At 43.2% G+C, this 26,676-nt stretch overlaps 1 protein-coding gene across 3 annotated transcripts in view; it reads left to right on the top strand.

Annotated features, from left to right (window-relative positions):
* Positions 1-6,838: 6,838 nt before the first annotated feature.
* The window catches only part of TMEM255B (transmembrane protein 255B), a 71,849-nt gene continuing 52,011 nt past the window's right edge, over positions 6,839-26,676 (top strand). For all 3 annotated transcript variants that reach the window (XM_083801812.1, XM_083801811.1, XM_083801813.1), the window contains exons 1-3: positions 6,839-6,970; positions 15,802-15,944; positions 20,101-20,163. In XM_083801812.1, coding sequence (XP_083657938.1) covers positions 6,913-6,970; positions 15,802-15,944; positions 20,101-20,163 — 264 coding nt within the window. In that variant the 5' untranslated portion in view covers positions 6,839-6,912. The remainder of the gene's footprint in view (positions 6,971-15,801; positions 15,945-20,100; positions 20,164-26,676) is intronic.

Genomic DNA, 26,676 nt, shown 5'->3' with positions numbered 1-26,676 from the left:
CTGCAATTGTCTTTTAATAGCCAATGACTATTTACCTCATGGTTACTTATCCTGGACCTTTTTTCGCTTCCTGCATGATTTCCTTAGAATGCCCAGCTGAATTAAAGCAATGTACTCATAGAGGGATTGTGCCAGTAACCGTGCCAATAAATACTATTTACAAATTACGAACAAAGGAATTCTTCTTACCTCACTGTCATAATCCCATGTCAGTGGGCGAGCTGGCTTATTAAGAGCCCTGGATTTAGCCTCAGCAATGACTGGTTTACTGGTTTTCCATTAGGGGTTCAAATAATGGGAGGTGGGAACAAGCACTAAATTTTTCGAGGAATACAGAAACACTCTGACTATTAGGGTGAGGAATCAAGAGCATCAGGATCATTTAGGAAACAAACTCCTGCTGAGAGCAGAAGTCATGGGAAAAAAGCTGGGGTTTGTGCTTTGAACTTTATTAAAAACAAATAAACAACCTTCCCTCAAAGACACTGCCGCCACCAACAAAAGCCCACAATGGATTTCCAAAAGGGGTTACTGAGAAACCAACCCTCGCAAGAGAAAGAAGCTGACATAATAGGACTTAGTACCAGACCAGACCTTTCTACAGAGAAATAGTTTAAATTACAATAGTACAGAAGGGATGAAAAAAGTAGCTGGAGTGTCATGCCCAGTAATGGCCCTGGAAGATAGAAAGTGCTGAGGTGCTTCCACTGTATGATACCACTGTATTATCACTGACGGCCTTGATGGGATACAGGGTGTATTAAATTTGTGGAGGACATAAAGCTGAGAGAAACCATTGAGTATGTTGGAGGAAGCATGCTGGTAGACAGGCTGTGAGTTCAAAATGATATTGAATATTGCCCAGCCTTTGGGCATCATCGTTTAAGAAATGGCCTACACAGACTGTGATGACACAGAGACTAGGGGAAAGCAACGGGAAGGTCCACTAGCCTAAAAAACATGACCTGTGAGGAAAGACCAAATAGGCTGTGTTTATTTAAAATATAGAAGATACTTCAGGAGCACAAGTGATACAAACTTCACTTCACCAACATCATCTCCAAAACTTTTGCTGGTACAAAGATGATCTGTAGGATGGAAAACAAAAACCTTCAAAGCTGCAGTGTGCCACAGGAAAGGAGTAGGAGAAAGCAAGGTCATCGTGGAGGCCTTCGGGTCCTCTGCCGACAGGGTACATTTTAGGTGAGAATGCAAACATTATCCTGACAATTACCTACGGTTCATGAGACACACACTCTAGAAAAACTCCTTACACCCTCACCAGCCTGCCCTTGAAGCATCGGGACTTCTGGGCACAGATCTAGCAAATGATTTAATTTTGACACGTAAGCAAGGTACATAAGCCAGACATCTAAGAAAAAAAGATCTGAAAAATATTAATTAAAAAATTCAGGTCCAAGTTACACACAAAATTATGGGAAAAACAAAACAAAACACCCACAAACAAACAAACAAAAACCTTTTGGCTTTAAAGACAACCAGAAACATAAATATAAATGAAGTTCGACCAGACTTACAGTGCATTGAACTAATTAGCAGTTATTAAATAACATCACAGAACACATCTGTTTAGCAGTCTTTGCACTGGAGTCTTGCAAGTACTGGAAGCGCTGTCAATGATTCACAGATCTCTCCTCGGTTTCACTGAACTGGTGAGACTCCGAAGTTGCAATAAAAGTTAGTTTCTAAGTGTGTAAACTCCACCTCATCACATTTTTAATATGCTAATATGCTCCCATGCCCATAGTCCTCAGTAATCATAGAATCACAGGATGGCTTGGGTTGGCATGGACCTTAAAGCCCACCCAGTTCCAACCCTCCTGCCATGGGCAGGGACACCTCCCACCAGACCAGGCTGCCCAAAGCCCCATCCAACCTTCAGGGATGGGGCAGCCACGGTTTCTCCAGGCAATCTGTTCCAGTGCCTCACCACTCCCATCATGAAATATTTTTTATATCAAATCCATATCTACACTCTTTCAGCTTACAACTGTTGACCCTTATGAAATGTGTGATCATCACAAACCTGGTAGATATTGCACCCTCAGCAAATTTGCTAACACCAAGCTGTGTGCTGTGGTTGACACACTGGAGGGAAAGGATGCCATCCAGAGGGATCCTGACAGGTTTGAGAGGTGGACCTGTGTGAACCTCATGAAGTTCAAGAAGGCCAGGTGCAAGATCTTCCATGTGGGCCGGGCCAATCCCAAGCACACATACAGGCTGGGTGGAAAATGGATTGAGAGCAGTCCTGAGGAGAAGGACCTGGGGGTGTTGGTTGATGAGAGGCTCAACATGAGCCGGCAATGTGCGCTTGCAGCCTAGAAAGCCACCTGCATCCTGGGCTGCATCCAAAGAAGCGTGGGCAGCAGGTGGAGGGAGGTGATTCTCCCCCTCTGCTCTGCTCTTGTGAGACCCCACCTGGAGCCCTGCGTTCAGCTCTGGGGCCCCCAGCACAAATAGGACATGGACCTGTTGGAGCAAGTCCAGAGGAGGTCCACGAGGCTGGAGCACCTCTCCTATGAAGAGTTTGGGTTGTTCAGCTTGGAGAAGAGAAGGCTCTAGGAAGACTTTACAGCGACCTTCCAATACCTAAAGGTATTGGAAATACCTTTAGGTAAATACCTAAAGGGGGCCTACAAGAAAGATGGGAAGAGATTCTTTATCAGGGAGTGTAGGGATAGGTGTGTTGGTTTTACTCAGCTGGGCAGCTGAGCTCCACCACAGCTGTGCTCTCCCACTCCCCCTCCTAAAAGGGAAAGAAGAAGAAAATACAATAAAAAGGGCTCAAGGGTTGAGATAAGGACAGGGAGATAACAATTATCGTCACAGGCAAAACAGACTCAGGATATGGAGATTAATGAAATTTATTACCTATTGCTAACAAGCTAGAGCAAGCAAACAAACAAACAAAAAAACAAAAAACTTAAAAACACCTTCCCCCATCTATTCTCTCCCACCTCCTTCCCCCATGCGGCACAGGGGAACAGGGAATGGGGGCTGCGGTCAGTCCATGATGCTTCGTCTCCACTGCTCCTTCATGGTCACTTTCTGCCCCTGCTCCACTGTGGGGTCCCTTTTGCCACATAAACCCAATACAATAGGATAAGGAGTAATAGTTTTAACTGAAAGCAGTTAGATTTAGATTAAACATTAGGAAGAAATTCTTCACTGTGAGGGTGGCGAGGCACCTGAACAGGTTGCCCAGAGAAGTTGCAGATGCCCCATCCCTAGAATTGTTCAAGGCCTGGTTGGATAGGGCTTTGGGAAATTTGATATAGTGGAAGGTGTTGTTGCCCATAGCAGGGGGGGTGAACCAGATGATCTTTAAAGGTCCCTTCCAACCCAAAACATTCTGTGATGCTCTGATTCTATGGCACTCTGATTCTATGATGATAAACACATATATACCTTAAACCCAGCATCAGAGATCTTGCCTTCAGATTGGTCCCTGAGGTGTACCCCAGGCTGCCTGCCTCTTTCACTATCTTGGCTCCCCTTTAGCAATCTACACACCTGATGAGTGAACTGTGCTTGTACCTGGCTGCTCCAAGTTAAGCCATTTTCTCTGAAGGACTTTATTAAATGCTTAGCATAATCCAGACAGATTTGCTTCACTGCTTTCCTTTTGCCTCAGGAATTACTTACCTTATCAAAGATTTTGTCAGTTTGACATAGTCTAGTTTTGATGAAAGATACTGTATCTGAACACATTTTTCACTTGCCTGTAAGACTTTTCCTAGTCAAATCGATGGGGCATGGAGTTGCTGTTCTCACTCCCTCTGCCTTCTTGTAAGAGAGGTTTCCTGTTCTCCAGTGATAGAGCTTCACTTCCAGCTTATCTGATTCACTGAAAACATTGCTTAGGACTTGAGAAGATAGCTACCAATTCTTGCAACTTTTGGGGTGCAATTTTCCTGGGCCTGTCACAAGAAACAGCCTAAGTTATGCTTCCACTACTCTTCTGCTAATGTCATTTACATTATTCTTGATTACTTTAGGTTCTCTACCATTACCCTCATAGAGATAAATTTTTGACTGAAAATTGAGTCAATGTGTTCATTCAAGATTTGAAGCAGTCTCATTCTTCATCCTATCCTCAGCATCTAGCAATCATACATCTCCCTTCTTTGAATCACTTTTATTTATATAATTGAAGAAATCTTTATTATCTGTTGTCCTTTTCTTAGCAACATCAGGCTCAGCTAGATTTACATCCGTTCTTTCTCCCTAGTTCTGCAGTTCCTACCTTGCAAGATGTAGCTCACCTATTTTCTTTCCTATAGGTTCACTCACTACTTTAATATCCTCTTTCAGGTACTTATCTAGTATGTCAATAGCCGTTCTGAAGCTGTTCTACATTTTTTTTAGGGGATGAGAGTGCTATATGTTATTTTTTTTCCATTGGATTTAAATTAATTCCATGATCCTTCCACATTCAAATGCTTGAGTATTTAGACCCGGGCAGACTCACCAATCATTTTTCCATAGTTTCTTAACTATTGTTTGCCCTCTGATATCCAGGACATTAGGACCAGATCTATTTTTGACTCTCCTGAAATTTACAGTGAAACACATGAGTCATTGATCAAAGGTTATTTTCCATAATCAACTTATTTTTAAATGGTTTTATAAGATCATTTCTGTTTACTGAAAAGAAGTCGAAAACAGCTTCCCTTTGGGCTGTTGTGTCTGTTTGGTGGCTGCTGGTAGAAAAAGATTATTGCTCATCACACCCAAGAATACATTCTGCATTCAGGTATTTGTTTTCCAAACTCTGGCTGAGGAATGGAAATTTTCCACAGTCCTTCCTGCTATTTAGTGTTGATGGAAATCTCTGTCCATAACCACCCCTGAAACTGAGGGACTATGCTAGCTTTTGAGGCTTTGTTATTACTCTTATGCATCTCATTTTCACTAGGAGAAATGTTTCGTTTGTACCATCACCTTTTCTGTCTTTGTGCCTTCATTACTTTCTGTTAATAATTAGTAATCAATACGTAGAAGAATTACTACCTTTATCCTCATTTTTCTCTTTTCTACACAGACTACAGCCTTCAAGCCCTCCAGGTTAGAGGACACAAAGAGAAAAAAGTGGCTTTGACTCAGAGTGGACATAGTTTGTGGCTGGCCTTAGTTCGTGACTTACTTGACTTCATAGACTAGGGGTGGTATCTGAGAAAGTTGTTTCCTTTCATGTTAACATTTCCTGGGGAAATCTGGAAAAGACTGAGAAAGTAGGGAGAAGTCCTGCAAAGGGAACAGCAGGCATCTAGACAATGAAGTGGTTGGTGGCTGTTTCTTCTCAGTTGTTCCTAGACTCTTTCTGAAAGAAGTCACACCTCCCTGCAGTCGGTAACACTAGGAGCAGCAGCCAGCAGTTCCTGTGCAGCAGCAGGACAAGCAGCAGGATCTATTGCGGGAATGAGAAATAAGATGTAAGGAGAGAGACAGTGAGGCTGAGAAATTGATAGATACTCTTTAAGAAAAGGAACAGCCTTGCGATATGTCTTGACTATTGCCTGTCTTAGCCTACACCTACCTTAACCTGTATCTCAGAGATTCCTATTTTTGTTATTCATTTTATTAATATTTATGGTTGCTGTGATTTTTTTTCTGATTGATATTGTTTTTTTTTTTTTTTTAAGGGGAAGAGGAAAGCTGAAAGGAAAGCTTTATAATTCTAATCTCCACTAGGTGACAAATTGGTCCCCTGCCATAGGCCAAGAACAAATGAAGAAGTGAAGCCAAGCCTGAGACACAGTTAGAACATATAATGAATGAAGTTACTGACTACTGCACAAATAAAAATCTACTATCTGCCCCTCCATCCCCCCAAAATACTCAAAGGTCAGCCTGAAAATGAACTGCTCAGAGCGTGCATTGGTAGATTGGGGGAAAAAGGTGCCTGGCTGAAAGACAAGAAGAGCTACATCTCTTCAGGGTGCAGGCAGGGAGGAGGTGGACTTGCACTTGGAGCAGACCTGAAAAAGTTTGTGCAAGTTCTCAGCTTATGGCTAGCCCATTTTACAGACCAGGGTGGCCAGGGAGATGGGCTGAGGGAATTTAGGTTGGATATTAGGAAGAACTTCTTTATGGAAAGGGTTGTTAGGCATTGGAATGGGCTGCCCATGGAAGTGGTTGAGTCACCATCCCTGGAGGTCTTTAAAAGACGTTTAGATGTAGAGCTTAGTGATGTGGTTTAGTGGAGGACTTGTTGGTGTTAGGTCAGAGGTTGGACTGGGTGATCTTGGAGGTCTCTTCCAATCTAGATGATTCTGTGATTCTGTGATTACAATAACCTCAAAAGAGGTTATAGTGTGGTGGGGATCGGTCTCTCCTCCCAAGCACCAACTGATAAGACAAGAGGGAATGTCCTTAAGTAGCGCCAGGGGAGGTTTATGCTGGACATAAGGAAGAATCTCTTCACTGAAAGGGTTGTGAAGTATTGGAACAGGCTGCCCAGGCAAGTGGTTAAATCACTGTCCCTGGAGGTATTTAAAAGACGTCTAGATGTGGTGCTTAGTGATACGGTTTAGCGGTGGTCATGGCAGTGCTAGGTCGGACCAGATGACCTCAAGAGATCTAAACCTAAACGGATTCGATGCAGACGAGGTGCAGCAGCCGAGGGACTGCCGCCCCAGCCGCCCCACGCAGCCACCCCGTCCACGGGGCCCCTCCGAGGACCCCCCGAAGCACCGGGGGCCGGCGGGCGGCCCCGGCTCCCCCTCAGGGCCCCCCTCGGCGAAGCCACCGCCGGCGGCGCCGCTCGCCCCGCCCTCGCCCCCCGCCGGGCTCCCCCCCGGGGCGGTCCCGCTCCCGGTCCCTCCCGCACCCCTCCGCGGGCAGCGGCGGCGGGAGCGGAGCGGCGGCGCCCGCCGGGGCTGGGTGATGGCGCCGCCGGGCGCCCCGGCCGTGCCGGGCCCGCTGGCCCTGCTGGACCCCACAGGTGAGCCCCCCGCGGGACGCGGGCTGAGGCGGGGCGAAGGCGGCCCCCGGGGGGCGGCGGGCAGCCCGGGAGCCTCCCCGCGTGGAGAAGGGGCCGAGCCCCGAGGGGATTTGGGCTCTGTGAGGGGAGGGGGGGGGCGCGGGAGGCAGGACCCCAGCCGGCTTCGTGCCGCGCGGCTGGCGCCCGGCGAGGCGTTACTCACGAGCGTTGATTTTTCCTTTCCAGCGTCCCGCTGCCCGTAGTAAGTCGCTGGTACGTTACCGCTGCGCGCCCGGTTGGTGGGAAGCCGCCCGTCCGTCGGTCCCGGGTGGAAGCGCCGGGGGTGCTGTGCTGGGGCAGGTGGGGACGAGCGAGGGGCAGGGCCCCGGCGGAGGGCGCAGCGGTTCGGTGCTGGGGTGCAGCTAGCGCAGCCCCGCCGAACAGCCGGCTGGAAAGTCTGTCGGAGCTCAGGTTTACCTTAAAAAAAAAAAAAATGGCATCGGCGTTGAAAAGGTGACAGCGGAAGATGTGCCGTAACTTAAAAAATGTCTTCGGGCAGACAGCGGAAATCCGTAAGCTCTCTATAAACTCGCGATTAGCTGCCCGTTAAATTATTTGTTAGCGAAACACTTGCTGCCAAAGCAAGGAAGCCGTATCGGTACAGCACGGTATCACTTACCGTAGCCATACTACATAGTGTCAAAGCACAGTGTAGTGCGTTTTTTTTTCTCTTCATGATACAATTGTAAAAGAGCACAGCAGTGTTTCTCAAGGATTTTTGAATATATAACGCACTGACGGGTTCTTCCTCACAAATTCGTAATAAAGATAAGAGGCAGACCTAATGCGAGCTGCTGTCTCGTGGCTCGGAATGAATGCTGTTGCATCGGGTTTAATTAGTTCAGCACTCTGGACAAGTCAAGCATTTAATCAGAAAAGGGAAGGCGATTGCCAATAGCGGGTGTGAATATCCCTTTGAAGCATCTCAGTCCATCGCATTTAGTTTTGGGAGGCAATGTAGGATTAATTCACTGGCACAAACCATTTTTGAAAATACACGATGAAAAGCATAGCCGGGAAGAGAGATGGTGCTGAAATGAACGCTGCAGTAATTAAAAATTATTAATTTAGCTCCAAAGACCTTGCCTTAAATATTTGCTTGACAGTATCAAAGCAGCGGATACGGAATTGGCATTGCTGCTTTGATACTGTACTCCTCTGTCTTTGGTGACTTTCTGCTTAAATTATCTTGTTATGTATGGTTAGTGCCACTCTGTCTGAAACAGACTATCACAATTTTTTCATTAGGTAATGAAAATATACCTTTTCTCCTGCTGCAAAACTTTCCTCCCTTATCTTTTCTCGTATTAGGATGCTAATACACACTTGGCTGGAGCATTATTTCAAATAAGTGTTTCCATTTAGATCACCTTAACTGGATCAAAGAGGAAGGTATGAAATTGTGTGGCGCTAATATCCAGCCAATGTGATTGTGGTCCCAGCAAATTGCTGCATCCTGCAGTGTTTCCTTCCTTGCCAAAAATCGTTCCACACATTTTTATAGATTTTATGATGTCTGGAGATGGATTTTTAAAAGGAGTTGTGAAGTTAGCAAAATATAGTCGCTTTAGTTTTAACTAAGCCTTTTTAGAGTTAAATTCCAGATCATATGCAAGTTTTCCAGAGTCTAGATATGCCGTTTCACTCTGTTTTTCTCTCCCTTGACCATTGCACAGATTCCATGCTATGGACACATTTCATTGTAAATTCATTCGTTCTCCTTTTAAACTCATCCTTTTCTTCATTCAGATCCAGAGTCTACTGTTCATCAAAGGATCTACCACTTTGCATTCTACCAGAAATCTGATCTATGCCCTCCCCACAAAATCATCCATTTTCCACAGTCTTCCTGCAAATTGAATTTACCTCTCTGGCCATTGTGAGCAGGGTATTGTAAATACAATTTTATTTTCTGCAACTGATGAACGGAGAAGTTCTGCTGAGTCTTTTGCTGCTGTGTGGCCAGTGGAGCTTGATCTTCAGCAGGCACTTTTTCTTTTTGCTCTGGAGGAAGAGGTAATAATAACATGTTCACGCCCTCTGTTGACCCTGGCCACAAGCTAATGTTAATGCGGATATGATGAGATTTCTTTCCACACGCTTGATTTTTGGTAAGCTGAATTATGAATTTGAAGCATTAATAAATTGGAGTGAGGTTCAGACTAAGAGCATATGCTCACACTGAATCATTGTTAAAGAAGTTAGAGGGGATAAATGTCAAATTTATTCTGAGAGTCACTTAATTATTAAAAACTTGGAAGGTCACTAGCCTTCGGTAACTGTTTCCTGCACTACAGAAACATCAGCACTGGAGGAAAAATCAACCTAGAATTACTGATAGCAACATTTCCTCTGCTCCTAAATGACTTTCCTTTTATGTGGTTGGCCTTTGTTCCAACACTCGGCACAGAGATTGTCGGGGAAGAGGGCTGAATCAGACCCTCTGTCTGTGCTATGGACAGTGTTCCTGGGGAAACAGTCTGGCATTGCTTTTTGGCTGCACAGGCCTATGGGTAGGTACAGTAAAAGCAGGTCCAAAAAACTGCTTGGCAACTGCTACAAACAGCAGTAAACAAAGATTCGAAAAATCTTGGGAGCCAACATGACCGAAATAGCAGAAGGGTGATAATAGTAGGAACCATTGGCATCTGTAGCCCTTTTCATCCGAAGATACTGTGCTGCTTTACAAAAATTACTTTGGCTTCCCAATAAGCTTGTGACTTATAATTGTACATATTTTGATAAGGACACCAACGATTTCTGTTGATGTGACTAAGGAAACCCAGACAGGCAGAGTGGAAACCAATTTAGAACCCAGTTTCTACCCATCTACTCTTAGCATGTGGCAGTCCTTGAAAACAGGGACTTGCATGTGCAAGTCTCTGCTGCCGAAGGGGGCTCCCTCTACCCCGGTAAGTCATCTCTGCTAAGCGTGGAGTTTGTGGCTACCTGCAGGTAGTTATGAGAGCTTCCAAAGTGCAATATAAAATGGAAGGTATGATTGGATATTTGCATCCAGTGTGAGATGCAGCTGGTAAAAGATCAAAGAATGTGAGGATTGAAGGGTATCGCATCCATAAATCGATTGTGCTTTCTAAGAGTTGTACATTTCAAAGTTAAAATGTAGTTCAGTCCAAAAAAAATTACCTTATAAATAAGGGCATCCTTTTCTGTTTTATCTCAGTAAGTCTGTATCCGATTTACTCCAATTACAAATGAGATCGTGCCTCTTCCTAAGACATTTTCCAGCAAACCCAATCTGGAATCAAACTCATGTGTTTCTTTTTTTGCGTATCATTGATAATCAAAACTTTGGAAGGCAGCTTGGACGTATGCTTTATCTCCATTCAATCTGATTAGCCTTTGCCAGTACAGGTGTTACTTTGAAAATGCAGAAGCTTTGCTCCTCAGGCACTTCTCATAAAAGCCTGTATTCAGTGGTTTCAAAAATGCTTGGCTGAGGAGTGTCTGTCCCACTGACTTTCAGAAGGTTTGTATTCCTGCATCCCTTTACGGTATGTCTGCATTATAGCTGCGGTTCTGTAACACTGTAGATGTTAAAACTGATCTCTCTTGACTATTGTCAAATCACAGAATGATAGAATAACTCAGGTGGGAAGCTACCTTGGGAGGTTGCTAGTCCAACCTCCTGCTGAAAGCAGGGTCAGCTGTGAGGTCAGACCAGGTTGCTCAGGGATTTTTCTGGTTGGATCTAGAAAACTTCCAATGATGGAGACAGCACAATCTTTTGGGGCAAGCTCTTCCAATGTTTGACTGTCCTAATGTTAATTATTTTTTGCCTTATATCCAATCTGAAACACTTCTTATGTTTCAGTTTGTGTCCACCATCTTTTGTCTTGCTGCAGTAAGCCACTAGGAAAAGCTCGAATCTGTCCTCTTGATGACCACCTTGTAGGCACTGAAAGATTGCTACTAGCCCTGCCAAAAGACATCTCTTCTCCAGGCTGAACAAGACCTGTTCTGTCAGGTTCTTACACAGTGAGTTCTCCAGCCCCGTGACCTTCTTTGGGGTCTTCTGTTGAACTTGCTGCAGTTAACTGATGTTTTTCCTCTACTGAGGGCCCCAAACTGGCTGTGATGTTACATGTGATCTAGCAAGTGCTGAATAAAGAAAGGGTCATAGATACCTCTCTGATCTCCTGGTGATGCTCCTGTTAACGCAGTCTTCTGTTAACCTTTGTTTCCAGGGCACACCGCTGGCTCGTGTTCAGCTCATTGTCTGCCAGCACCCCCAGGTGCTTTTCAGCAGAGCTGCTCCCCAGCCCAGCAGTCCCCAGCCAGTACTGTTGCAAGGCAGTGGTTGTTGTTTTGCTCAGGACTTTGCATCTGTCTGTTGGATTCTGCAAGGTTTTTGCTGGCCCATTTTTCCAGCCACTGTAGATCCCTCTGAATGGCAGCCCTGCCCTTCAGGAGTACTGACTGGTCACCAAGTTTGTTGTTGTCTGCCAGCTTGAAGAGCATGCACTCTTATCACTTTCTCCAGGTCATTAAAGAATACAGTAAAAGGGACAGGTCCCAAGACAGACCCCTGTGGTACTCCACCTGTTACCGGCTCCAGGTAGAACACGATACATTAACCACTGCCTCTGAAGCCAACCATCCAGCCAATTTTTTAAACATTTGCTTGTCTACCCATCCAGACCATGACATCCCAACTTGGTGTTGAAAATAGTGTAGGATGCAATGTTAAAATCTGTGCCAGATGTGACGTAGATGATACCCACTGCTCCACAAATACAGACATTTTGTCATAGGAAGCAGTCAGGTTGGTCAGGCATAATCACTTTTGGTAAATCCTTGTTGACTATTGCCAATTTCCTTTTGCTTACGTGCCCAGAAATGTCTTCCAAGAGGATCTGCTCTGTAATTTTTCATTCCAGTCTCCAGGAAGCCAAGTGAGACTGATTGGCCTGTAATTCCCTGAATCATTTTTTGACTCTTTCTGGAGACAGGCAGAGTGTTTGCCTTTCTTTACTTACTGGGGATTCCCTGATCTCCGTGACTTTTCAAAGATGATAGGGAGCAGCAAGGGCATCAGCCAGTTCTGGTGGCATCCACGGATGCAGTAAGTCAGGTGGACTTGAATGAACTGAGCTTTCTCAAGGAATCCCTAATTCAATCCTTATCCACTGCTGGTCATTCTCCTCCTTGAATCATCTCTCTTGCTGGTGAGCACAGGCAAAGAAGGCGCTGAGTACGTCAGCTTGATTTGTGTCTGCTGCCACTAGTTCATCCGCTCAGGGTTGGCCCACGTTTGTTTTCTTTCAGTCTCTGTAAGGACATGGCAAGTGGAAATAACAGAGTGGCTTACCCCTTGAGTAAAGATTTAGGTTTCTAATAATATTTTATAGCTGTAGGTTTTCTACTCGGGCTGTATGGATTAAAGCTGGCTCAGCTCTGTCTGTGCTGCTCTCTGCTTTCTTTACTGCAGCAGATAATGCCTTTCACCTGCACTTCATGTTGGTGACTCTGGTCCTGACTAGTTCTCCCAGCTTTCCTTTGCTTTTCAAGCACTTGTTTACAGAAATGCTCTATTTATAGGACGGGGTTCACTCTCCTCCCTGTTGCATCAGTGTTGATAGATCTGAGCTGTAAACTGGAGTAATTCAGTTATTAGGGCTTAAAATAGCCCTTTACAAATCAGTTGTCAGGCTCAGTACTGCTAGGAGGAGACAAGATGGGTGGGTGACCAAAGATGGACACTTAAGCTGACCTAAACTGTGAAGCCAATATCTTGGAGAGCCATCTCCTCGGTAGCTTCTGGGGATACCGCACTAGTAAAACCACTGGGGACACTGCAGAGCTTTCCTTTGGCTGAGTGTTGATGTTTTCATGCCCTGTAACAAAGCAAGCTGTACTTCATAGCCATCAAAGCACTGGGAATTTGGAGAACAATTGGTGTTCTGTGAAACACTGAGCAAACCTAAATTTCTTGTGTCTCTGAGACCTGAGGACACCTGGCACTTGTTTTAATATGACAATGCAATGGGGATTCCTTTTGGGGAGACTTAAATTTCTGAGTGCAATTCTCACAAGTGCAACCACAGGTAAATGAATTTCTCATGCTGAAACTACATGTGGGCCTTACACTTTTTTACCGACTGTCAGACCCTCCCTTCATTTTCATCCACTTACATGGTTTTGAGCTGGCATATGGTCTGCGAGCTGCACTGCCTGTAAACAGCACACAAAGGTACATTTTGAACATCCATTTTTCCGCAGCAGCTCTTTCAAGTATCCAGTAATTCTGAAAAGGCAGCATGGTTATGAAGCTTCACCAGTTCTCCCGGCCTGATTTTCATGGCTGTGGAAGGTTGCTCTGGGATAAAGATTCCCGATTGTGAATTTTGGTCTTGCCCTCAGTCATGCTCCTTTTGGTTTTGCACTGAAAAACATTTCTGCAATGCAAATGGAGTGGTCAACAGAAATTTCCCTGCTATGGGAAGGCTTGGCTGGTTTATGCAACAGCTGCTGCTACTAAAGCGGTAGCTGCCCTGGGTCGTATGGCTCCATCATATAAAACCAGTGCATGCTTGGACAAGGCTTCACAGAGACACAGCAACCTCCAGACATATTCAGAATAAAGATACTTCTTTGTTTACTTCTCCCTATTCCTTTTTTCAACATCAGTGACTTTTCATGTATTTCGTAAATATGGTAAGCATAGCCAAGCATCAGTTTCCTAAATCTGTAGGGCCACACTGTATTTCATGTGTCTCTTATAGTAGGCTGTCAGGTTGCAGAGTAGGCTGGGCAAATGACTACAACAGCAGTGTAACTATGAGCTAAAACAAACAACTAGTTTGGGTATTGTCTGGGAATCTGAAATTCAGTAGCTTAATCCATATGCTGATTGAAGGACTGCATTTCTTTTTATTTTTTTTTATTTTATTTTTTTCCTGAGACTTGGGGGGGGTTACTGGTATTCTTCTGTTTGGTGTGCAGTGTGCTGCATTTCCATGCATTTTGTAACACCTAGCTCCTGGAGCTGGATGCCTGGGAGCTGCATCTTTGAGGTGGATCAGAGAGCAGTTTGCTGTCTCAGTAATGTCAGAACATCTTAAAAAGCCTGAGCTGTAAGAACTCAAAGACTAGAAGGCATGTAAGAACATGATCACTTCAAATATTTTTAAAAAATCCAATAGATATATCTTTGTGGGAATGGTAACTGACTTGTGAAGTTGTAAGTCTGCTTTCCTCTCCTGAACTGGCGGCACTGAAACTGAACTGGCTTCATTTAACCCCATGCACGTGGTGAAGAGCTGATTGATAATGAAGAGCCTCTCCGTTTCCGTGTCCTCTCTGACCCTTCGTGGATTAATGGGGAATCACCAGAGGCAAACAGCTGGGACACAGGCTGGAGGGGAGAGTGCAGAGAGTTATTGGAGAGTCCTATGAATTATTTCTTGATCTTCAGCAGGAAGGCTTCGTACATGCAGTGAAAGAGATGCATGTAAGCGCAATAGACTTCAGTAAAGTTGCCTGCATTTCATACTAAAAAGCTGGACTCATTTTGTCTGTTAGCGCCACTGGAGAGATGCCAGCAAACGTACAGATTTTGATTATAGAGGCATTTATTTATTCACTGGAATTATTTGACTTGGTTTGCCAGCATCCCTAATCTAGCTTGGCTTTTGAACTGTCAGCACTTAACTGAGTTACCTGCCTTTAAATTGGCCACGTAACTAAAATGACTCATTGCAAATGGCCTCTGCTTGCCGTTGGACTTCCTTCGTTTGCCCTGCTTTTGCCTACAGCAGATCCGTCAAGTCTCACCCCTGGAGTCCAATACCAACAAGAACGCCTCCTCTCTCACACCTGCCCCTCCCTGGCTAGTGCCGTTGCCTCCAACATTCAGTGCAACGCCGCAGCCTCCACCTCACCCCGAGACGCGTCCCGAGTGTGCAGGCTGCGTCGAGAGGCTGCAGGGGGGAGAGAAATCGGTTTGGTGCTGCGGAAGGGCCCGAAAGCAGGACCGTGGGCTCTCTGATTCATTTGGGTGCCTTTTGTTAGCCAGGGTCACGTACTGATGGCTGGTTTTCAATAAGTCTTACTAAGTCTGTGCTGTGGGCAGGTGCTCTGATGTTAGCACTCTGGTTGCAGCTCAGATATACCACCACGATAGCAAGGTTAAGTGGCTTGAAGGAGGCTGAAAGCAGTAAATGAGCCTGCTGTTTTTCACTTCTGGGCACCTGAATCCAACCCCCAGTGACACTGAATGTATTTCATCGAGCAGCTATTATGTAAAAAGGCAGGCCCTTATGTCATTACCTGATATTACAGCTTTGTTTCAGAGATATAGATTGGTTTGCTTACCCTAGTAAATGTGAACAGCACATTCATTTTCATGATAGCACGCAGAGCTTATGCTAATCTCGTTTAAAATATAAATTCATACGTTCTGTCCACATAGAGTTAAACTGGAACTTCACAAAGGTAAGCATTGTTCGAGGCCTGCAGGATTTGACTTACGGATGTGAGCAACAACTTAATTATAAATGTTACTGCAGATAAGGCATAATTATCATTGTCACTGACATTTGGTTCAGCTTAATAAAAACTCATCTCGTACGTGCACCTGATGCGTGTGCATTAAGCTATGTAGAGCTCCAGCTAACTCCTTATGTTTCTTCGGTCTGCCTGTTGCCTGCCAGCAGTTTTCCTTAGCAGGAGAACAACAGTGGGTTAACCACAGCAGAAGTCAACAAACGGTCCATTATTTGCTCTGTCATGTTTGCAATTAAAAACTTCTTTTCCCCCACTTTCTACAGGGCAGTTTGCAAAAAGGAAGAAGACTTCACTTTGGTTCACAGTCTCTCTGCTGGTGGTGTCTGTTTTCATACTGACCATAGGGCTGGCAGCTACAACGAGAACAGAAAATGTTACCGTGGGAGGCTACTACCCAGGCATCATTGTGAGTAAAGGATCCTACTCTAGGATGTTGGGTACAACTAAATAAATTATTATCAGCTGGATACAGGAAGTTCGTATTGATTACAAAGAAAAACAAAGAAAATTCAGTTTTCTTGAATTTCACAGGAGGGAGAAGCTCATTTGTTTTGATTTGGTTCTAGAGTGGGATTAAATAGGGAGGTAAACTCCGTTTTTCTGAATTGCCCTGAGGAGGAGGTTTTAGGTGGCACAGGGGGGTCAAGTTTACACTGCACAGCTGTGTGCTGATCTCACAGTACTATGGTGGAGGATGTGCTTGACAAGTGACTGGACAACAGGCATGGGATAGTTTTAAACGGCCTTTTAGAGATTCACTGCTTTGATGGTAGAGTCACTCTGCTCTTGTGTCCATGTGCCAGGAATTCTGCTGGATCCAGTGCAGGGAAAATGCTGCTGATGGGTACGTGGAAGCTTCTCCCTAGAGTCTGCCCAACTTCTACATCCTCTTACACAGTCTTGGTGTCTGTCCTGCAGTACAAGTTCCCCTTCCAAAGTCCTTAGTCTTGTTTTTACCTTGGGAACATGTATTCCAGAACATGTACCTGCACTGGACACAAGGCTCGTGTTGCATCTCTTTAATACTGTAGTGCCTTGTTGGCCTCTGGGGAAGTGTGGCCTTTCTGGGCCTTGCACCCATGGCCCTTCCCAGTCTCAGAAGCAATCAGTCATACCCAAAAGAGTGGAAACCTCTGGAGTAAAAAAATTTTTTGAGATGAATTGGCAGAATTTTAGGGGGAAAAAAAAAAAGAGTAAGGGCAGCAAATCGTCTCTCTGCCTTATTTAGCCTCCCACGGCCAGCCAGAGGAGGCAAAGGGTGCAAGGTGAAGAAAGAAAAGAGGTAGGCTCCTGCTTAGGTATGTGGCTCCACCAGTGCCAACACGTGCTGCAAGGTACCCTTAGTTCTTGTTCTCTGTAGAATGAAATGCCCAGAGAAGAGGGATCTGTATCTTCTAATACAGTGCATACATTTTGCATTGCCATTAATAATTGAACTGTTCAGTTACATCTTGGTGTCATGCTGAGAACAGGTCTTTCGGAAAGATAATTTTGGGATAATGATCTATAAGGAGTGGTGATCTAAAAATAGAACAAAAAGTAGTTACAAGAATAAAACCTTAAAAGAATGGGTTTTCCTTTCTTTAAACTGAAATAGATAGATTAATACTGATAAAAAGTCTACTTCTGTAATTTGAATTAAAGTATTTTAGAAGGCCACATTATCTTCATTCATTCCCTTGAAAGGAGTTTCATTTTTAAAGCGGTCTTGATTTGGTATGGTAAGTAATAAACCCGTGTGCACAAACCATTTTATTTCAGCATTTAGTTTCTTTTAGGAAGAAAACAATGTCTGTTTACTCAGAAAAAAAAATAATAAAATGTTTCTTGAAATATTAATCATTAGTAATCAGTTAGAATAACTAGAATATATCAGAACGCTTTGAAAGCAAAACCTTTAGTAATAATTTTCCCTGTCAAAAGATTGTTGGAGCTAAATAGTTTTCATGAAATTCAGAATTCTTTTCATGCACACATGTTGTATTATTGAAGTAACAGAAAAAGAGATGGTTATTTATCAATGTAAATGTTTAGGAAGGGCTAAAGATGCTGCACAAACCCTTTGTGATAACTTGCCAAAAGCCTAGTTAGAGGAGCACAGCTGTGTTCGTGCCCTGCTGCTGGAGGTTGCTGGCTCATGTCTAGCATTGACAGATGGACTATGGGAGGGCCTCGCAGAGCTGAGTAATGCTCCAAAGGTGCTCCTCTTCTCCACTGGCAGTAGAGGGAGCTTAGAAAATTGTCAGAGCACTGATCAAGAACTTGTAGATAGCTAGAGCTCGGTAAGTGAATTTGACATTACATATTTAACTCTTGGGCTGAAAGAAATTTATGAGGTTAGACAAAGTTAATTACAATTCAAAATGAAGTCTAGTTCTCACAGAATTTAACAATATAACCTTGAGGCTGGTTGATGAGACCTAGATCTCTATTGGTCTTAGGTAAGGGACTTTGGACTTAAACAACATGCAGAATTAGGCCCTTACCTTGCAAACACCTACAAATGTGAACAAGACTATTCACTTCCATAGACTTACTTGCATCTGGAAGCATTTGCAGATCAGGGCTTTAGATCCAGATTCACAATAAAAGTTGGGTGTCTGCTTAGTTCCCGTTGTCTTCAAGAAGAGTTAGGTGCCTTAATTTCTCTTTCTGTTTGGTGATTTGTCATTTGTTTTGGGAAAAGCTTTTTTATAAAAGCATCTTTATAGCAGTAGGTATTATCTACATTTACACAGCCAAAGTAATTTAACATACAATATTTCTGTGTGTAGGCGAGTTAGTATAATGTTCCACTTTGGAAGATGCCTGCTTTTAGTAGATCACTGCTTGATCATCCGTTTGGGTTTAGGGTTGTCTTTGTGGAACGGGTTACAAAGCTGGCTTGGAGCTTCTTGAACCTTATTTCCTTATAAATACTGTTTATACTTAAGTATTTCATATCACTTCTCCGTGACTACTGCTTGTATTATTTTAATTAGCTATTTTTATAATCTTTCAACCAGGAGACCACAGAGTCCAAATGTCCCAGTCACCATACAAGAAAAGCAGCACATATAACCCTAAACCAATCTCAGCAATGTCGTGGCTTAGAGCATGATCTCTATCTGGTTCTTTTTTTTATTATTAATTTTTTATTTTTTATTTTTTTCCCTGTATGTGGATAATATTGCTCTGCTCTGTGTCCTCATTTGTAAACCTTAAATGGGACTGCATGGATTGCTCCTTTTAGGATGAAAAATTGGGGTTGGAACCAGCTGTCATTTTGATGTAGCTATGTTAATTTACAAAGTTGCTGTCCCCTGAACACAGTGTCCTTGCTCACGGTTCCAAGTCTCTCCCCTACTCAGCAGTCAGCACAGACGTGCTTGCACACTCTTTCTTTTTCAAAATCTCTACTTTCAGTACTTGTGCCTCTCTTTCACATAAATCTTCCCAAAGCACTCAGTAGCTAATCCCCTTTCCCTACATTTGTCTTCTTGAGGGAGAATCATGGATTCCTGTTGTTACGCTGAGCGATTAAAGTGCTTACAGGAGATTTGCTTTCAGCTGCGAGTGGTTGTGCATAAGAGCAGGGAATTCACAGGCCTCGCTCAAGCCCTTGGCTGGGACACTTAGTCCTTAAAAACCTAATTGGGCTTGGAAAAGAGGCTTTGAACCAGATTCGGAGACCTAGTTCCAGGAAGGGGTTTAGACACCTTAACAGAAAATTCATGCCTCATCCATGGGGTGCGTTGGGTGGGAGCTAAGGGGGTGAGCGGGGTTTCACTGAGCAGGGAGGAGTGCCAGCCGCACTGAGTGCCTGCAGAAGAAGCAGACAGCCAGCAAGGCAGGGAGGGAGCGCTGTCGAAACAGACCTGCTGCTGATACTGGCACTCCTACCGTGGCTGTTTCTGAATCTGTGGCCAGCTACATCTTATATGTTTGTCACTGAGGAACCTCCTTTTCTGCAAGCCCACATGAGCCTGGTGAGAATCCTGGTGCCAGGAAGGTCTGAAGAGGGCTGGAGCACTTCTATGAAGTAAGGCTGAGGGAGCTGGGGATGTTCAGCCTGAAGAAGAGAAAGCTCTAGGGTGACCTCATTGCAGCTTTTCAGTACTTAAAGGGAGCTTATAAAAGAGGTGGGGAGCATCTTATTGCTCAGGCAGACAATGACAGGACAAGGGGGAATGGAATTAAACTAAAAGGGAAGATTTATATTAGACGTTAGGAGGAAATTCTTCACTCAGAGGATGGCGAGGCCCTGGCACAGGCTGCCCAGAGAAGCTGTGGATGCCCCATCCCTGGAGGTGCTCAAGGCCAGGCTGGATGGGGCTTTGGGCAGCCTGGTCTGGTGGGAGGTGTCCCTGCCCATGGCAGCGGGGTTGGAACTGGATAATATTTAAGGTCCCTTGCAACCCAGGCTGTTCTATAATTCTATGATAACATTCACTCTTTCTCCTGACACACCCCAATTATCCCATCTGTATGATACACCTGCTCAGATATCACTGTGATGATTTGGTATGTTGACCAAATAAGCTGACCTCATGTGTTTCTGTTGGTTTTGTTCTTTGCCTTAGCTTGGCTTTGGATCTTTCCTAGGGATTGTTGGCATCCACCTGGTAGAGAACAGAAGACAAATGGTAAGCGACTGCCCTTTTTGTTTTCTTTTTTTGTACCTTTTTTTGTACCTTAATGTCTTAAGAAAATGAAAAGCAGAGATTTCCTGCTGACTTAAAACTGCTGCATCTGCTCCAAAATGTTTTTTCATTTTTTCACCTTTTCTGAGAAGTTTCTGAGAAGTATGAAGTGGCCAGTGATTCTCTCTGTATGGGGCAAGGGATGATTTAAGGGGTTATCACTTCTGGATCACTTTTTTTTTTTTTTTTCAAACCAAATTAATTCCCTGTTAATTTAGTGAGTTGAACAGACTCAGGGCAGGTTCAGATGAGTGCCAGAATTTGGCCAGGAGTGTGTAGCAGAGAAAAGGATGAGGAGAAAGGCCAAATGCATGAGATGTGCCAGTTTGAGCAGCAAGGAGCCGTGTTATCAGCTCTACCATAACAGACTATCTCATCCTGCACGAGAAGTTTGTCAGCAACACTTTCCTGAAAATATGCATGTTAAAAGAAAATGAACCTCAGAGCTCTTGCTATCGAGGCTAGGTCAGACAGGATCTGATGATACTTTGTGGTTTGTTTTTAGATTTAGCTTGGCTTTGCAAACCTCTTGCTTTTATTTATGTGAGGAAGTCATTTAAAGTCCTTGGGTCCATCTGGGCAAAGGAAAGTATATGGGACTGGATTTGTGCAGTCTTACACTTTCCTTGCTCTCAGCAAAAAATGTGTCTTGGTTGACCAAGTGTCTTGGTTGACCAGAAGCATGTCCAACGTGCACTGTACAGTAGACTGATTATAGCTAAGCGTTATGAAATGCAATTCATTTCATAATGTAGAGCCTTCACAGGTGTAAATCAAAAGAGCGCTGTTGAGCTCAGAGGAGGAAATGATTGATTTACCTTGCGTTTTGCGAACAATATAGAAGTAGTCTGCTGTGATTTCCTGTTTTCTTCTTAGTAATTCCAGTCTTGATTTGATTATTTATAGTCAAAATTCTTTAATAATATCAGTGTGCTGTTTTTTTTTCATTGTCTGAAAGTTTCAGTGGTGTATTTCAAGTATTCCCCTACTTTCAGCTTTTGTTTCTATCTGTGTTTCTCAAAGAGGTGAGACTGATAAAGCCGTGATGTTTGTCTGTGTCTTTTTCTGTTCCCTATTCCATTTTTTAAATGCATTGGCCAATTTCAGGCAAATTTGGCAGGAAGGTAGAGAATTCAGAGATGTGCAGCTCCTTCGGGTTTCATGGAAATTCACATGTGGGTTCAGAAAAGAAGTGTAAATCCCCCATGGTGGTAAAGGATGCAGTGTCAGCTCATCACCCTGAACAACTAGGGAGTCCAAATGGAACATGACCCGTGCGACACAAATCTGCAGCAAGCCAGGCCTCATTAATATTGCTGGTAACAAAACAAATTATTTGTTTTTAAGAACTATTGTCCCTCATTTCTACACTGGAGACCAGGATGGATAGCTGGTTCCAAGTTACAGGCTAGAGGGTGGGTAGATGACAATAGCTTTGTCTTCCACAGCATTCACGTTCCTTTGCTGTTTTATTGTTCAGTTTTCCTAAGAGGCAGTGTAGCCTCTCTGTTGCTTCTGTCTTTAGCAGAAAATAAAATGGTTGACCAAAAGAAAGAAGGTGGGTGAGATGCTACCAGAGCTTGTAAGATTCAATGCCTTGTATCATTTGCACAAGGACAGTGAAGAAATAAGTATCCAGTGTGTATGGTCTTAGTGTTTGTTTGCATTTACCAGACTGGAGCAATGAAAACTACTTTCTGTTCATAACAGTTATGATCTGGCTGTTGAAAGATTGTTTTGTTGGGGAACAGACCAAGAAGGTAACTAGAAAGTTTAATTATACGTCTCGTCTTGAGTATCACCCACAGTGCGCTAAGCCTGGAAGCACTGTCTAAGGCTGAGCCGCTTGTTTTCGAACGTCTCGGAAATGAGTTGGAAAGGGTTTACATCATACCACAACTGAGGACAGTAATTATTCCCTGGAGTGTAACTGAGTATATTCAATTGAAAAGGTTTAGGGCAGCTAAAACAAATTTGCAGCCATCAATAAGACTGCAAAGTCTTAGATAAGCATAGAAATGTAACAGAAATATCATTTTCTGGTGACTAAAAATTCTGTTCATTGCCTCATGACAAAAGTGTGAGGGGAAGAAAAGGAATTATTTACTCAGTTACTTCTATTTTAACCGGACTTCCTTTGAACAGTTACATCTGTATAATTTGAGTTTAACCTAGTGTAGCTCTGACAATTTTTTGGCCCTGTAATGACTCAAAACTTCATTTTCGGTTTTTAAAATTGAAAATGAATGTAGGTTCAATTACACTAGAGAAAAATCCATTTTAATTGACCTTTCCTCCATAAATCTATTTCTCTCTTTGTCTTGAAGTTGTATTTATTTGTGACCTATCCTCTGTAAGTCCGGATTTATTCATGGTTTATGATACGCTGAGTGCAATATGAAATACGTAATGGTTAGCAGAGCTAGTCCAGCAAAAACCCAGCACTCACTAAATGCAAACACAGGGTTTGAGAAGGAATGAAGGCACAGTTAGGCCAAATGGACAATAGTTTGTTCTTAAAACATGACATTAATGATGTTACACTTCTTTGACCTTCTTCTTGGCATCCCAGAGTCCACAGTGGGAGCTCAATGTGCTGACCAAGGTATAACCCTTAATTCAAAGGAACTGCTGCTTGCAGAATCAGGCTCTGCCTCATTGACGAGCATGATTTCAGTTGAGCTCTCAGCATTCATGCTCGCCTCTGTTATGCAGAGCTTGGCACCAGCAGAACAAAATCTCCTTTTGACTGAGGATAAGACGCCTTTACACTGATTTGGGATGTTTATAACTAGCAAACAGCAGAAATTAAAGCATAATGTTTTGCTGTCCCTTTTTTGCTCCCTTGTAACCCACAAGGCAGGTCATGGATTGAAGAGCATAGCTGTAAGTCGTTACATTACAAAGGCGCACTTAGTCCAGCCGGATGCGTGGAAGATAATATACTGCTCAAATCAAATGGATTTGATTGCAAGACACGAAGTCTCCTCGCTCGTTTGCTTGCTTGCCGTCTCCTCATGTTACAGTACAACATACTTCCGATTAGAAAATGAGATGCTGAAATTACAGAGGTAGGGAAGGCTGGAGTGCGCTGGGGGTCTGTGGCTGGAGGTCTGAGCTGAGAGCTCTAAGCAGTGCTGAGCAGGGAGGTAGACACCTCTTTCAGCAGAGTCCCTGGTGTTTCCAAAAGGACGGTTGGCAGTGCTGCAAAAGGTTTCTCTTCAGATGAGCATGGAGGTAGCATCAGCTAGCACCAAGAGACTCGTCACTCTTTAAATGTGCGGTATTAGTAAGACACAATGCATATTGTTTTGGCTAACCCTGTGGAAAAAACAAGCACTGTCTCACACTTTCCACTCATACATCTCTCCAACGCCAGTCGCATCAAGCCATTCTGTTCACAAGGCTGAAAATGAGTGTGCTGAATATGTGGTGCCTCCAAGAGTGACCAGGGGATACCAGGGCACCATGATAACTGTCGGGTTTTGGAACATCTGCAGTGTTACGGTGCTGCCTGGAAGAGCTGTAAGTGGGGGAGTGGGAGTCACCCCTGACAGCAGCAGAGCTACAGCAAAGCCAGCAGCAAAGGAAGGAGAAGAGTGCGGGGAGAAGATACAGGAACGTAAAGGACAGAGAGAGAAAGAGGAGTGCACAGAGAAAGAGTGACCCCACAGGAGGTGCGAGTTAGCGCAAACTTCAGTGCTACAGTTGTCTGCAGCAGGTCTGACACCTGTATTTATCTATTGCTGAATTTTGCTTGTTGTTGTTGTTGTTGTTTTTTCCTCACACTAACACACAGTTAATTTTCTAGCTGACATGTCTAAGACACACTCAGGTATAAAGCTAATGCTCAGCTGACTAAATATGGTCCTTGAGTTGCAATGATTTTTACGAGACATTGTTTCTGACAAAAGCAGAAAACATGAGGGAGGCTAAAACATGGAGCTCTGCACACAAACAGAAAAGGCAAGGCTATTTCTTCAGACTTCTCAAGGGGTGCTAAGTTTAGGTGGCTTAATATGCTTGCTTCCCGATCTCTGTCAACAATAATTAGATTTCAGATTAAGTTCTGTAAAAAGACTACAGCAGAAGTTAGAGAAACAAAGCAATAATTTTCTCTTCTTAGTAGTTCAGACTTCTCTGACAATGCAGGCATTCCTATCCTGTGTTGAGATGTATGTGTGGTAATATTTCATTATTACTTGTGATTATTTTCTTGCCACTAGACTTTGTATCTGTTGCAGAAGAAAAGCTTTTTCAAAGAGGTTATGTGTGTGAGCCAGTTTTCAGAAGTGTAAGAGCCAAACCTCTGTTGCTATTCAAAACCAATTATATTTTAAAAATAGATTTTGTCCATCAGAAAATCCCCCCTGGGTATTTTGTGTAAAGGTTGTGGTTAGTAATACGTATACAAAGAAAAGATATTGATGTAGATACCTACCCTACACTGTTCAAACAAATTGTGCCTTGTTTTCTTTTTCACGACAATTGAACATCCTGAAAGCAACTGGCTTTCGTACAGATTTTCATCGAAGATGCTAATTGCTGATAGATTCCATATAACATATTAAGCTAATTAAAGCAGCTTGTTTACATTAAGAGAAATACAGTTACAATTCTGTAGATCTCCTGAGACTGTCTTTGCTGTTCCTGCAGAAATAAATAGAAAAAAAGTCTTTAATGTAGTACCGGGGGACATGCAGATCATGTAAAGGTAATCATTGTCATTATGGAAGTATTATTTCTCACTGGAACTCAAGCTGCTGAGAAAGTCAATAGTACTTCTCTTTTTTAGTGATTACTTTTTTGTGTGCTTATATTTCACGGCATTCAGGGTAAAACAATTGATGTTGATGTAAAAATGATAATAGTGGAATAAATTAGCAATCATCCTTGTCTTGTTTAGCACCTTTAAAATGATTACAACTGAAAAGACCTATCACCATCTTTTCAGTCGTAAATGTGCACTGGATTTTGTGCTGTGATTTAACTGCGTGTTTTAGAAGCAGGCAGAGAGATTTGTATACAGCTAAACAGTTCACGTTGACACTGACGCTCGTGTGAGCTCAAGCATGTCTCTTCTTTACATATCTGCATTTCTTTCAAAATATAACAGCATCTTATTAGGTGATAAATGTCAAGCAGTTTATTCTTTGAGAACATTTCCCGGTCTCTTATGTCTAGTTCCTAGACTGCTGTAATGAGGTGCCATTTAGAGGCATCTCTTTTTCTCCTGAGATTCTAGAAGGAGCCTTGAAGGGTGATTTGGGTTGGACTATTGAGTTTTACATGTCTGAAGAGTGGTAGGAACAATCCAATATTAAGTGACAGTTATATTTGTCTTGTCTAATGCTGAGGAGATCACAAAAGATACCATACCGTAACTCTGCCCAGTTTTAGAGTGGTGCAGCCTGTGTCTAGACTGTCCAGTCTCCTTTTAGACTATAAACATGGTGCCCTTTTGGATATTATCTGATTTATTTGGCAGGAAGCTGCTTTGTAACCCCTTTCTAATCCTTTTGGGGAAGGATTTTGCATGTTGTCTATTCACAGTAGGTCTGGGAAGTCTATGTTATTCCTTGTCATGAAAGAGAATATTCAGTAAAGTCATGTGCACAAGCAAAGCAAAAAATTGGAGGTGTTCTGAAGGTCAGTTATTTCAGCTGAAGAGGAAGACGACGGGTGTATATCTGTGGGTATGAAAGCACCTTCCGAAGTGAACGCAAGTGAAATTCAGAAAATGAAATTATATAGGCAATAAAAATGTAAATAGTTGAAAGTTGTTTATATTTTATTTCAGTTAGCATGTTACAAGAGACTTTATTTATTAGGATTAAGCATTTCATGAATGAAGGACCAAGTAAAATATTTTATGTTTTCTAATGCAGATTTTTGACCTTGTATGTTAAAAATGAGGATTTCCACTACATAATAAATATGCAACAACTATAGACGTCAAAGTCATACTTCATGGCACCTCTTGTCTTCTGTAAGGTTTGAATGACTCAGTATTATTAAATGTACGTGTGAGTTCCAAATGCTGAATATGGGGTGGTATTTTCTGCTATTTTTTCCCCCATTTTGAGTGTTTTGACAGAACCAGAGAATGGTTTAAGTTGGGAAGGGCCTTTCGTTCAACTAGTTGCCTAAAGCAGGGGCAAATTCAAAGTTAGATCAGGTTGTGCAGGGTTACATGTAGCCTCTAAATATCTGCAAAGATGTGGCTGACTGCTGCCTCATGCCATGGTGTCTTCAGTGAACCTGCTGAGGGTGCACCCTGGGCCCTCACCCAGGGCTTCATGAAGATGTTCAGCAGCTCAGGTCATACCCACCCTTGGTTCCTCAGCTTGTGACCCAACATGGTGCTAGAACAGTCTCCGAGAAGAAACTACCATATTTTCACTGTTATCATTGGCAGAAAGAATTTCAAAATTTGTGCAATGGGGGAAAATGCAA

This window comes from Anser anser (assembly GCF_964211835.1).
Source record: "Anser anser genome assembly, chromosome: 1".
NCBI classification, from domain to species: Eukaryota; Metazoa; Chordata; class Aves; order Anseriformes; family Anatidae; genus Anser; species Anser anser.
This window is presented reverse-complemented; position numbering and strand designations above follow the sequence as displayed.